This window comes from Leucoraja erinacea, chromosome 22, assembly GCF_028641065.1.
Source record: "Leucoraja erinacea ecotype New England chromosome 22, Leri_hhj_1, whole genome shotgun sequence".
Taxonomy (NCBI): domain Eukaryota; kingdom Metazoa; phylum Chordata; class Chondrichthyes; order Rajiformes; family Rajidae; genus Leucoraja; species Leucoraja erinaceus.
The window spans coordinates 26,388,985-26,402,624 of record NC_073398.1 but is presented as its reverse complement, the minus strand read 5'-3'; the positions used below and the strand labels follow the sequence as shown (position 1 = coordinate 26,402,624).

Genomic DNA, 13,640 nt, shown 5'->3' with positions numbered 1-13,640 from the left:
GGAATCCTAGTTGGCCGCCGTTCAAGGAAGCAGCGCCTGACTCAGGGAGTAGAGGTGTCAGTTCTTCCAGCGGTGAGCGGAGAGGCACCAGCCACCGCGGGCCGCTCACCTGTCGTATGCTGACTTCTCAATCCCGGGATCCACCACTCTCACAAAATGCCGGTGTACGACGAGGACGGTAAAAACACTCAGTTCACTCAATGCAAACTTTAGGTCATTTGTTTCTTGCGCTCGTGGAAATCTCCAGCGCGGTTGAGACGAGGCGGTTCTGAAGTTCTCTCGATTGAGGACATTTTCTCGATTCTCCTAAAAGCAATGAGCCATGACTTTATAAGTAGTTGTCTGTCTAACTGAAACCTCTCTTCCCCCACCTCTCACCATCTCTCCCCGTCTCCCACTCGCACCTACCCTCTCTCTCTCTCGCTGTTACACCCTGCTCTCCCCCACTAACAGGCACACCGTTTGCTTTTTTTATTCTCGAATGACCTTTGCCAAATCCCATGATTCCTTGCGTTTTTTGGAATACCGAACTGGCTTATTGAAGTAGGATAGTGTGCTGTCTTAGTTCCAGTATGGTAAATGGAGCTGAGATAAAGGATAGCTAACAAAATAACTGTGCCACTCGAGCAGCTGTTCCCATATTACCTCAATTGGTCAAAGTCAGAGTCATTATATAAGAAATGACAATTTTTAAAACTGTCAGGAATCTGCCCTTGGCACAAAATCTAAAGAATCACCTAGTATTTTCAAAAGATGAGATAAATGTAAGTAATTGGTAGGATGGAGGGGAGGGGGTATTATTGGGTGGAGAAAGAAATCCTAATCATTTGTTCCAGTTCCTGCTTAGTCATTCTGGAAGCACCTTCTAACTTGCAGCAACTGGCCAAGAGTCGATAGAGCTGAGGGAAACAAAAGCAGTGATTTCCATCCCTGCAGGAAGGTACCAACAACTTGCATAGTGGTTGTAAATCAGCATTAACTGATCGATGCAGTGAACTATAAATAGCGTCCATTTGGCTGAAGGGCTGCCCAATTGGGTAATTGAGCTTTCTTGCACAGAACAGAAATGTAGCCATAAGATTGAAAGGATTTACTAGAGAGCCTCAGGGGCCATGTGCATTCAGAGTAGGGAAATCTACATAAGTCAGTGCAATATCAATATCAAATGGGGGGTTGCATTAATGGGAGATGTTTTAAAATAAATCCCTTAACATCATGAAAACTATTTACAAATGAGGCTTTAATAGTGAAATCCTGAATTATGCAGGGAATACTTTCATGAAAATTAATGTGTAAGTTGAAAGCATGCACTGAAGGCATTAAATCTATTGATAAATAGGAAAATATGGCCCAGGTATGATTGGATAACCCTATTCCATAATAAAAGATTGTTTAAATACAAGCCTATTAATTCCTTTGTTTTAGAAAAATATGTATTCACAATGGTGTTTGCTGGCTGTTGAGATCCATACCACAAAGGAGCTAGGGTTCTGCCCTCAGCCCCACAGCGCAGCACTGAACAGTCTTGCCACTGTCACAAGCTCACTTTAGCAACAGGCTCCAAACAATCTTGAATTTCTATGAATCTCTAAGGGCTGCTTTTGGTTACACAAATTACTTTGGATTTATATTGCACTGGTTTTATCGTTATTCACTGAATAAATATATTTTTTATTATTTATTATCTACGTGTTTTCGTTTATAAGACAAGTTAAGACTCCATTATTGTGTAGCTGATTTGACAATTAAACACTCTTGACTCCTGAGGCCCTCACCAAAACACAGCCACAGGGAGGGAAGAGATTAGCACTTGACTCCCCATACTCACAGCAGCTCAGAAAGAAATGGTTTATACCAGGTTTATACCTAGCACAATTGCATGAAGTAATAATAGGAAGTGCAAAAATTCGCACTCGGCTCTCAACATCTAATTTTCTGACAGCAGATTTATGCCCACCTGCCCATTAAGCAGGGTATCATTTATGATGAAATATTAGTCACATTATATACTGTTCGACCCATATACGTGAATCGGTGTAACTTGGAACTATGTAATAGGGATTCCATATCAATGCATTAACACTACAGACTCTATTCACAGATAAGGCCTTACCATCAGAAATCCTATCCTAGAAATTCAACTGCACTTGAAAACATACACTAAAATATTAGTGCATGGGCACATTTTGTGTAGTTTGAGCACAAAGTTGATGCTAATCACAATGCTCCTCATGAGCATATTAAGGTTAAGTATTTTCAGGAATTTCGTGCACTAGTTGAAACTAACCTGCATTAATTAAAATCTAGATATGGTTAAATCTTTATATACTGCATATATGATATATACACACTATATACAATCCATTCATGAGTAAAACAGATAATGCAAAGAGAAAAATACCAGAATATAGTCTTATTTGTTAATGTTACAATTTCATAGGAAGTGTAAATCAATAAAAGTGCAAGGGCCGCATGAGGTGGGTTAATTTGCAGGTTGTATCGGTAGTAAGAAAGGCAAATGCAATGTTAGCATTCATTTCGAGAGGACTAGAATATAAAGGTAGAGATGGAATTCTGAGGTTTTATAGGGCACTGGGCAGTTGGAGTATTGTGAACAGTTTTTGCCCCTATATTTGAAGAAGATTATGCTGGCATTGGAGGAGATTTATGACAATGAAAGTTTGACGGCTCTGGGTCTGTACTGACTGGAGTTTAGGAGGATTAGGGTGATTTCATTGAAACTTACCGAATAATGAAATGCCCAGATAGAATGGATGTGGAAAGGATGTTTTCTGCTAGTGGGAGAATCTATGACCAGAGAGCACAGCCTCAGAATAAAAGGACATACTTTTAGCAAGGAGATGACGAGGAATTTATTTGGCCAGATGGGTGTGAATCTGTGGAATTCATTGTCGAAGACAGCTGTGGGGGCATATTATTAAAGCGGAGATTGATATGTTCTTAATTGGTAAGGGTGTCTAAGGTTATGGGAGAAGGCAGGAGAATGGGGTTGAGAAGGATAGATAGATCAGCCAAGATTGAATGGTGGAGCAGACTTGATGGGTCGAATGGCCTAAACCTGCTTCTATGTCTTATGAACATGAACTACACCCTAGTTTATGACAGGTTCATTCAGTAGAATAATAACAGTGGGGAAGGAGCTGTTCCTGAATCTGGCGGTATGTGCTTTCAAGCTTTTGTATCTTCTGCCTGATAGGAGAAGGGAAAGGGGGAATGACTAGGATTTAAATGGTCCTCAAAGAGTAGGTGACCCCTAAAACCAGTCACTGCTAGAAATGATTGCATGTTTTGATGGGGAGCATTAACAGTATCAGTGGCAGCTCAGAATTGAGCAAGCACTCAATTTTATCCAAGGCCAATTGTGTATTCCTGGTGGAAGAGTTGAACAACCAGAGAGAGATGCTTACCACTAGACCTGGGGGTCCAATATGTCACCAAGGGATGAAATGAAGTGGCATAGGAGGGAGTTTGCTAGACGTAAAAAAGTTACTTTTATAACAACTAAACAGGTTCGCTTCTTAATAAACAGACACCACACAAACTGTTTGGTAGACCAGTTCAAAACTTTACTTATTATCGGCCGATGGAAGGGAGGGAGAACTCTAAGTCAAGTGAGCAATTACAGACACTTCACCGTCCTCATCCACTTCCCTGAACAACAGAATTACATTGCATTATAGTGTTTTTTTTTGTCACCTTAGCACATTCCACAGACATTAGTCATGGTCAGAGGTACAGGAAAAGGCATCACATCAAAGGCATTTTGTCACAATCCCTTAGATCAGTCTAGCTTCTCTCTTGTCACCTCGTCCCTCATAAACATAGGACACTTGGTTTACGACATCTTACTTCAAAGAGATGACTCTAGCTCCTTCTCTGTTTGTCACTTGGGAGACAATGTTATAGTATTTATTATCTCACACACCGCAACCCGAGGCAAGCCTAATTTGAGACTAAATATAAGCTGTAAGCTAGCCCGGAAGCCAATTTAATATCTTCTTATATTTTTAACTAAAATTCGGCTTCATCAGACGAATAGCGTAAAATGCCAATAATCTGGTCTCAGGATTGAAAATGATTAAGAACATGCAAAATAGAAGTAGAATTGGGTTACTCCACCTTTAGAGTCTAATTTGCCCTTCCACAGAATAATGACTAACCTGATCTTAACCGCAGATCCGCTTTCTTCACTATCCCCCTGAACTTTGAATTGTCTACGGGCTAATGATCTGTCTACCTTGCTCTCAATGTGTTTAATTATTCAATCTTCCTGTCCCTCCAGCATACAGAATTCCAAAGACTAATACAGCATTTGAGAGGAGAAATTCCTCCTCACTTTCACCGTAAATCCTGGCTTCATCAATCCTCGGTGTTCTCCATGAAAAACTCAGATTTCTGAGGCACAATTTCTATGCACAAAACCATGCTTACTACCTCTAATCAGGCCATGTCTACCAAAACTTTGGTCTATTTTCTCCCTTAGAATCCCCTCTAACAACCATCCCACCACTGACATCAGTTCACTAGTCTACAGACCCAAGCTGGTCCTTGTTGTCCTTCTTAAATAATCATACAACAGTAACCACCCTTCCAAAACCGCACCTGCTGCTAAAGATGATGCAAATATCTCTTCAAGAGTCCCGTTTCCGGCTACAGAATCTCCTGTCTGTCCTCCTAATTGTCTACTTCGTAACCCTGTCTGACTTCACCCTCTCCCGATGTGCTTTGAGCCAGACCCGATGACACAGACCTGGCTGCTGCTGCTTTCCACTGCATGGTCATCTCGCCAACAGTAACCAAATTGTTATACGTGTATCAAAGGGAATAACCACAGGAGATTTCTGCACCCTCTGATTACTTCCTTTATCCTTCCTGGTGGTCACCTATCAGAGTCTGAAGAAGGTTCCTGACCTGAAACATTGTTATCCATTGTTATTCTTCAGAGATGTTTCCAGACCCGCTGAGTTATCTAGCACTTTGTGTCCTTTCTCATTATAACTCCTGTCATGCTCTTTGTCTCCGGAATGATCCCGAGGTCATCTGGCTGCACCTCCCACAGGTGTAGTCCTCAGGTAATTGGAATTTTCCCTGACTCCCCACATCCAGTAGGAAAAGCAAATCACTGCCCTAACTGCACCTACACTGGATGTTACAAAAAAAGATTGTACCTTATCTTTCGGTTTCGTTCTGCTCAACCTCCTGGCCATAGCATTTCAAGTCTAAGTCTCAAAACCTACCCTCACACACCATACTTCACCTCAACACATAGCCTCTCCCAAATTGGCCACTCCAAACATGTTACCCTGCTAAAATTTTATTTCTTATTAGCTGCTCTGCCAATCAAATGCCGCTATTTAAAACCTTCCCGTTGTGCTGCACTGCGCTGCCTCCGGGCTGGTTACTCACAAGCTCAGCTGTTCTCATAGCGTTCTTTCAAAACGTTCCATTGTAGCACTGCTCTGCTTCGCTTCCTGGCTGGAAACTCACTTGTTTAACTAATCGTCTAAAATCATGCACTTATGGGCCTAATTCTATACTCGTGGATGTGAGTGCTTCACTCCTTAAAGACATATCTATTGTAGATATTGCTGAAAGAAGTGTTGTGCAGTTGAAAATAGATATCTTCAAGAATATTTCAACCATTTCCAAATATGACTTTTCAACGTCATTTTGTTAGCATCAGAAGGGCTGTGAACTACTTGTCACTATTGCTTGTCCTTTGATATAGAACTCTATTATTGAAACAAACTACTTCTGGTTTTCACTTTGTCTTTGTTTCCACACTCAAAAAAGGGTGACTGTAGTGTATTAAATGATAACTATACCCTTAAACCCCTGTCTCACAGTGCGAGTCCACCCACGAGTGATCCCGAGTTTTAAAACAAATCAAACTCGTGGTAATCACATAGAATTAACATTTTCTGAAACATGCATTTGGCAAATGCACTAATATACCTAATAATCCTGGCTTTTCTGGGTAGTCAGGAATGAAATCAACCCAGTCTGCTGCTGGTGCTGTTTGTTATTCTGTGTCCCTACTTATCACCTATTCACTTAACAGCAGATGTGAGACAGTTCACAGTTGAATATTCTGCTGTAATTTACACGTACTGACATTATAATTGTCTTGACTGTACTGTGTACTATTCAGAAAAAACTATGGATTCCAGTAAGGATTGGCAGTATGGAAGAGATGATTGATTGGCTTTCAAGCACCTACCTTTATATTGTTACCCGAGATCTCTAACCAGATTTTTTAAAAATCCGACATCTCATGTCAATGCAAACACAAATAGAAAGGGCCTCAAGCAGCTAATCTGCCCAAACAATCTGCCTTGATCTTTCCTCTGACATGAGAGATACTTGTAGGTACAAGCTGCTACAATAATAATGCCAATTTACCTTTATCCCTTCATTGCACACCTCCCAAGGCTGTCAAATATTAGTCAGACAGCTGGTTGCACCAAAGACAATCAGCTTGAGCCTTGGCCCAGTGCAAAGATTACTGGGAGAGAATTCTGTGGCACATGGTCAACATGGGGAGGAAGCTGTTGAAGGAATTAGACTAACACATGTTGTACTTGGATGACTAACTCGTTGCTGACCGATATTAGGCGAGGGACAGCAATGATCTGATAAACTAATCTTTATGGCCTTGTTTAAATTCCCACTTCAGAGTAAATTGAAACTGCAATTTGTATCCATTGATTTTAAATTTGTCTGAAATTCATTCCTCCAAGCATTTGACATTATGAAAGTATTACATAGGAATTTTGATCAAATTTATAATTTGGAAATAAATGGCAATGTTTAGGAGTGTCTTATTTTCCCTTGGAAATAAAAGCAATGGAACCATCTTACCTGAGCCTGGCTTTAGTCTGCCTCCTGAAAATGGGGGTGTTGGCCTCACTTTCCTCCTGGACACACTGCAACGAGGGCGATCGGCTGTGTGAACTTCGTGAGCTTGCTGTACTCTGCTGGCCTCCCTCGGTACCCTCCTGCATCTGTGCCAGTAACTGAGGTGGCAGGCTTCTGACAGATGGCACAGGTGAATGGGTGGAACGGCCTGCAAAATTGTTGATGTTGTTGTCACTGGTGGATCGTAGCAGCGTACGTGGGGATGAGAGGGCACTTCCTCCACCTCGTCGCCTATTAGTGTAGCTTGGGGTTTCTCTGAAAGGCACTGAAATTTACAAATATGTTAATGCTTGCCAACTTGGTTGTTGTGAACTGATCACTATGACGGACTTCTTTTACATCGGTCATGACCACCACCTCCCACTTTCACCCACCCTATTGACAAACAGTTTATTGAATGGTGCTCAAGCACTATTCCGCAACTTACTTGACCAAGTGAACATTCTTATGTGCAATAGAGTGGCTCAAGTCATTTGACTAAGGTAGAGATCATTCCCAGGCCTGAATCTGTCTTCACCAACATCCATGTGTGCACAGCTTGCACCAGGGTTCATATACTGTACCAAGCCAGTGAACTCTTCTACACCAAGCAACTCAGCCTTATCCCAGTCCTTCGCTTGTGCATTGTCTTCTTTCAATTCATGCTGTTTCCTTCCGATTTATATTTCCAAGATAACATTAATTACTGTGGCTAATTATGTAGTTGTTGTTAAATTATCAGTGCCTTTAACATCGTGAATAGTAGAATACAGAGGAAAATCTTTCAGACAATTGCTCTACAGTTACCACATCGCACATCTACCCCATTGGAAATCTTTTAACCATCTCTAAATGGACTTCATCAGACTTCACAGAGATATCTTGCATTAAATGTTGCAGCCTTTATCCTTTATCAGTGGACAGCTTGAGTGTATTGATGTATTTTCTTTTCTTTGACTGGATAGTATGCAAACAAACAGTTTTCACTGTTCCTCAGTACACATAATGATTTTCTCACGTATGGTGCAATTTCTGTGGATGGATGCCCATCAAACTATGCAACATTCTGTGGAAATACATTCTGAAGCCTTGTAGAGGAAATCAGATTTGATATACCTGGAGCAACCATTAAATTGGAATGGCCAAGACAATCTAGTTCTCCACAATGGTATTGCTTTTTGATTGAACGATACAGCATAGAAACATGCCCTTTAGCTCACCAAATGCACATCAAGAGTCAAAAGTCGAGTCTATTCATTGACTCAAAGATTGATTGATGTTTTACCCCAAAAAATTCCAGAACGTTCCTCTGACACTGCCCGCAACCCTTCATAGAAACATAGAAACCCACACGTCCCCCACATGTCGAGTCACGCTAACCGCCCCCCCCCAGTATATACTAGACCAATTGGACCCCGTCCCCCAAAGCAATAATCCACCACTCACCCGTTCCCCCAACGCAAACTGTTTCCACTACTCACCTGTTCCCCCAACGTAACTTGTTCCCCCAACGCAATAATCCACAACTCACCCATTGCCCCCATGGAAGACTTGGTCCCCCAACGCAACCCCTACCCCAATGTAAGATTCCACCGCTCACCCGTTCCCCCAACGCAACCCATTTCCCCAATGCAAAATTCCACCACTTACCCGTAGCTCCCAACTGTGCAGGTTACTTTAAACTTTAAATAAATGCAATTGCACTAAGATGTAGGTGTGATGTAGGTACCATCTTTTGTTATCCAAATCTAATCATTAAACTTTGCTGCGCTCGGTTAGGCTGGCAGATTCTTTCCCTGAAGGACATTTGCTGTGAAAGATTCAGTGTTCTGGGATAGAAACATTGCAGCCAGTAGGGCATTGTGACGTCATAACTGCCTAACTGCCAGAGTAGATTTGAAGAAATCCAACTTTTAAATGTCACTTTAAAACTTAAATCCCCCCCCCCCCACCATTATGTCCATCTCCTTACAACAATGTAAAAGCACTCTCATAGCTTGTGTATTGGCAACAGAAATCACATTGTGATGTCATTTTCGGTTTTTGGAATGTTCACTGCAGCGTGTGTAAATGAGATCCCATTGTGATTGGATGACTGAGATGCCATTGTGATATCATCACTGAAAGCAGCTGGAAGAGTCTCCCTCTCAAAGGCAGTAGAAGGTAGACAAAAATGCTGGAGAAACTCAACGGGTGCAGCAGCATCTATGGAGCAAAGGAAAAGGTGGTGTTTCGGGTTGAGACCGTTCTTCAGACTGATGGGGGGGAAAGAAGGAAAGAAGTAAGGAAGAGGTGTAGACAGTGGCTGTGGGGGAGCTGGGAATGGGAGGGGGAGGAGGGAGAAAGCAAGGACTACCTGAAATTGGAGAAAATTTTCATACTGCCAGGGTATAAACTACCCAAGCGAAATACGAGGTGATGCTCCTCCAATTTGCGGTGGGACTCACTCTGGCCATGGAGAAGGCCCAGGACAGAAAGGTCGGATACAGAATGGGAGGGGGAGTCAAAGTGCTGAGCCTCACCTGGAAAGACTGCTTGGGCCCTTGGATGGAGTCGAGGGGGGAGGTAAAGCGACAAGTGTAGCATTTCCTGCGGTTGCAAGGGAAGGGAAAAGCTGTTGAGGGTAAGGACCAGCTCCGCTAGGTGGAGGAGATTATCAGTAGACGGGAATTGGTTGGTTCTATGGTTGAGGAAGAAATGGAGGGCTTTAAGACCCTCTTGGTGGGGGATGGAGGTGTAGAGTGACTGGACATCCATGGTGAAGATGAGGGAATGGGGGCCTGGAAAACGGAAGCCATGGAGGAGACGAAGTGCATGTGACATAGATAGGGAGGGATTTGACCAGGGGGGGATAAGTTGGAGTCGAAGTATGTGGAATTAAGTTCGGTGTGATAAGAACATGCAGAAACAATGGGTCTGCCAGGACAGTCAAATTTGTGGATTTTGGGGAGAAGGTAAAATTGGGTCGTGCGGGGCTGGGGAACGATGAGGTTGGAGGCTTGGGAGGGCAGGGAGCTGGAAGTGATGAAGCCAGTGATCCAAGGATAAGTTGGAGGTGGTGTCTGAGAGTTGGCGCCTTGCCTCAGGCCAGTAGAGATCAGCATGCCAGACTGCCACGGCACCTATTATTTTCAAAGTTGGCCTTTTTAAAACTTCAAATATCAATAACTTGTGATACTTAAAACAACAAATCTGAAGGAAACTTGTAAGAACGACGAAGGGAAAAAGCTGAGCAAGGTTCTGCAAACATACTCGCGCTATTTTGTACCGTTTTGGCATAGTTCCTTGAGATCGCTCGCTCGTACACAGACAGATACGCAGACGTCCAAACAAGATGAGACTTTTCGTAAAATATAGATAGATATATAAATATAAAACAAACAAACAATAATAATGCAAAGATAAAAATAATGCTCCTCAGGTCTATGTAGTTTGATGTTTATTTGGAGGTTGTAGTGTCATAGCCTCATAATTGTGATTAATATTGTGATGGTCGTTGTGAAGAAGCTGCTCCTGTACCTGGATGGTACGAATTTCTGGATCCCATACCTTCTTCCCAATGGCAGGAGTGAAATGAAAGCGTTGCCAAGGTGATGTGGATCTCTGATGATGGCTGCCTCTTTGAGGCTTCAAAGTGGCTTATCAAAGATTTGTACTGGTATTGGGTTATTATTGTCACATACACCGAGAAACAGTGAAAAGCTTTAGTTGTGTGCTATCCAGTCAAATCATACTATACACGAGTACAATCAAGCCACACACATTTACAGCAGACAGTATAAAGAGAAAAATAGCAAAGTGCAGAATATGGTGTTACAGCATCTTAGAGTTGCAGAGAAAAGGCAGATTAAAAAAAAGTGCAAGGTTCACAATGAGGTAGGTTGGAAGATCTGGACTACATCTTAGTTTATTGCAAGACCTTTCAGTAGTCTAATAACAGTGGGGAAGAAGCAGATCCAAAATCTGGTAGTAGATGTTTTCAAGCTTTAGAATTGTGGGAGAGGGAAAAAGAGGTAATGCCTGGGTGAAAATGTTCCTTACATATGTTGGCTTCTTTCCCGAGGCAACATGAAATGTGGTTGGAGTCTATGGGGGGGGGGGGGGGGGGTAGGCTGGTTTGTGTGATGGACTGGGCTATGTCCACAAGTGTGCAATTTCTCATGGTCTTGGGCAGAGCTATTGTCAATCTAAGCTATGAATCATCCTGATAGAATGCTTTCTGCACTCTATCTGTCAAAGTTGGTAAGATTCCTGGGAGATATGCTAAATTTCTTCTTTATCTTCTGAGGAAGTAGAAGCATTGGTGTGCTTTTTTGGCTGTAACTTCGCTGTGCCTGATCCAGGACAAATTGGTGGTTATATATACCTCTAAGACCCGGAGCTCTCAATGAACTCCACTTCGGCACCATTGATGCTAAGCAGCACTTGTACATCACATCACTTTCTAAAGTCAACAAAACATATTTTTCTCTTGATGACATGGAGGAAGGGGTTGTTGGCTTGACATCATGTTGCTGAGCTTTTAATGTCCTTCCTGTAAAATGGGTCTCCACTGAGGTTCATAGTTAGCTTTCATCTCCCACTCCAGACCTTTTCAGCATACCAGGATCTCAGTCCTGTCCCCAACCCTTCATTTATGAGCACGTCAACTCTGATCATTGTATATCCTAGACACCCCCACGTATCAATAAATTAATTGGAGCTTGGTAATGCCCGACATCTGCACCAGTCTTCTATACAATTTACACTCCTTGCAATTTACGGAGGAAATATAGATCAATGGAGGAAGCCATCTACATTCAATTTGACAATAAGAACTTACATATTATAATGTTATTCATTGACGACAGCTCACGCTTCAACAGCATAATACAGAATAAACTCATCCTCAAACTTCTGGACCTTGGCTTCGGGGTTTCCATCTGCAATTGGCTTCTGACTAGCAGGTGAAAATTGGTCACAACATTTCCTCCACACATGGTGTCCCTCACAGTTGTGTTCTCAGTACCTTGCGCTCTACTCCCTGTACACCCAGGGGTTTGTGGCCAAGTACAAAGTCAAATTAATCTTTAGGTTTGCAGATGATACCACTGTTGTCAACGAAATCAACAACGAAAATAATATAAAGTACAGGAAAAGGATCAAGAACTTTGTGCCATGCTGTCAGGACACCAACCTTGCCATTACTGTTACCAAGACAGAAGTGTTGGTTCTACGAAAGCAACAAGGTGAACTCAATCTCTAAATATGGCTTCTCTGATGTCTTGTACAACTATAACCAATTTTCTATCCATGTCAACACCCTCCCCCAATACCACGTGCTCTAATTTTAGAGACTGATGACTAAAATTAGAGCACATGATATTGGGGGTAGGGTGTTGACGTGGATAGAAAATTGGTTGGCAGACAGGAAGCAAAGAGTAGGAGTGAACAGGTCCTTTTCAGAATGGCAGGCGGTGGCGAGTGGAGTGCCGCAAGGCTCGGTGTTGGGGCCGCAACTGTTTACCATATATATTAATGATTTGGAAGAGGGAATTAGGAGCAACACTAGCAAGTTTGTGGATGACACAAAGCTGGGTGGCAGTGTGAACTGTGAAGAGGATGTTAGGAGCTTGCAGGGTGACCAGGACAGGTTCAGTGAGTGGGCAGATGCGTAGCAGATGCAGTATAATATAGATATATTTGATGTTATCCATTTTGGTGGAAAACAAGAGGGCAGATTATTATCTCAATGAGGTTACGTTAAGTAAGGGGGAGGTGCAGCAAGACCTGGGTGTACCTGTACACCAGTCACTGAAAGTTGGCGTGCAGGTACAGCAGGCAGTGAAGAAAGCTAATGGAATGTTGGCCTTCATAACAAGAGGATTTCAGTATAGGAGTAAAGAGGTTCTTCTGCAGTTGTATAGGGCACTGGTAAGATCACATCTGGAGTATTGTGTACAGTTTTGGTCTCCTAATTTGAGGAAGGACATCCTTGTGATTGAGGCAGTGCAGCGTAAATTCACGAGATTGATCCCTGGGATGGCGGGTCTGTCATATGAGGAAAGATTGAAAATAGGCTTGTATTCACTGGAGTTTAGAATGATGAGGGGGATCTTATAGAAACATATAAAATTATAAAAGGACTGGACAAGCTAGATGCAGGAAAAATGTTCCCAATGTTGGGCGAGTCCAGAACCAGGGGCTACAGTCTTAGAATAAAGGAGAAGCTATTTAAGACTGAGGTGAGAAAAAACATTTTCACCCAGAGAGTTGTGAATTTGTGGAATTCCCTGCCACAGAGGGCAGTGGAGGCCAAGTCACTGGATGGATTTAAGAGAGAGTTAGATAGAGCTCTATGGGCTAGTGGAACCAAGGGATATGGGGAGAAGACAGGCACGGGTTATTGATTGGGGACGGTCAGCCATGATCACAGTGAAACTGACAGACTGTTGTTGAGACAATAGTCCCCGAGTGCTGCAGAAAGTTTAGTTGTATGAGAACAGATTTGTTTCCTGGAGTGTTTCTTTTTCCCATGACAGTTTTATTCTGCTTGTCAATTTCTAATTCACCTTAAGTGGTTCTCTAGTTGCTAACTGAAATTGTGTTATAACCCATTGAGCCCATGTGATTCAAAATGTGTTCCCTAATTTCTCAATTCTATATCCCATTCAAACCATGGAAACACATGTTACAGCAAAAGCGCTTTGTACAATAAGTGATCCAGAATCTGAAATCATGCC

The 13,640-nt window shown here is 42.4% G+C and overlaps 1 protein-coding gene across 1 annotated transcript in view; it reads right to left on the bottom strand.

Annotated features, from left to right (window-relative positions):
* The window catches only part of shank3a (SH3 and multiple ankyrin repeat domains 3a), a 530,257-nt gene that overhangs the window by 279,867 nt on the left and 236,750 nt on the right, over nucleotides 1-13,640 (bottom strand). The window contains exon 12 of the mRNA XM_055653270.1: nucleotides 6,883-7,204. Within this exon, the coding sequence (XP_055509245.1) occupies nucleotides 6,883-7,204 (322 nt within the window). The remainder of the gene's footprint in view (nucleotides 1-6,882; nucleotides 7,205-13,640) is intronic.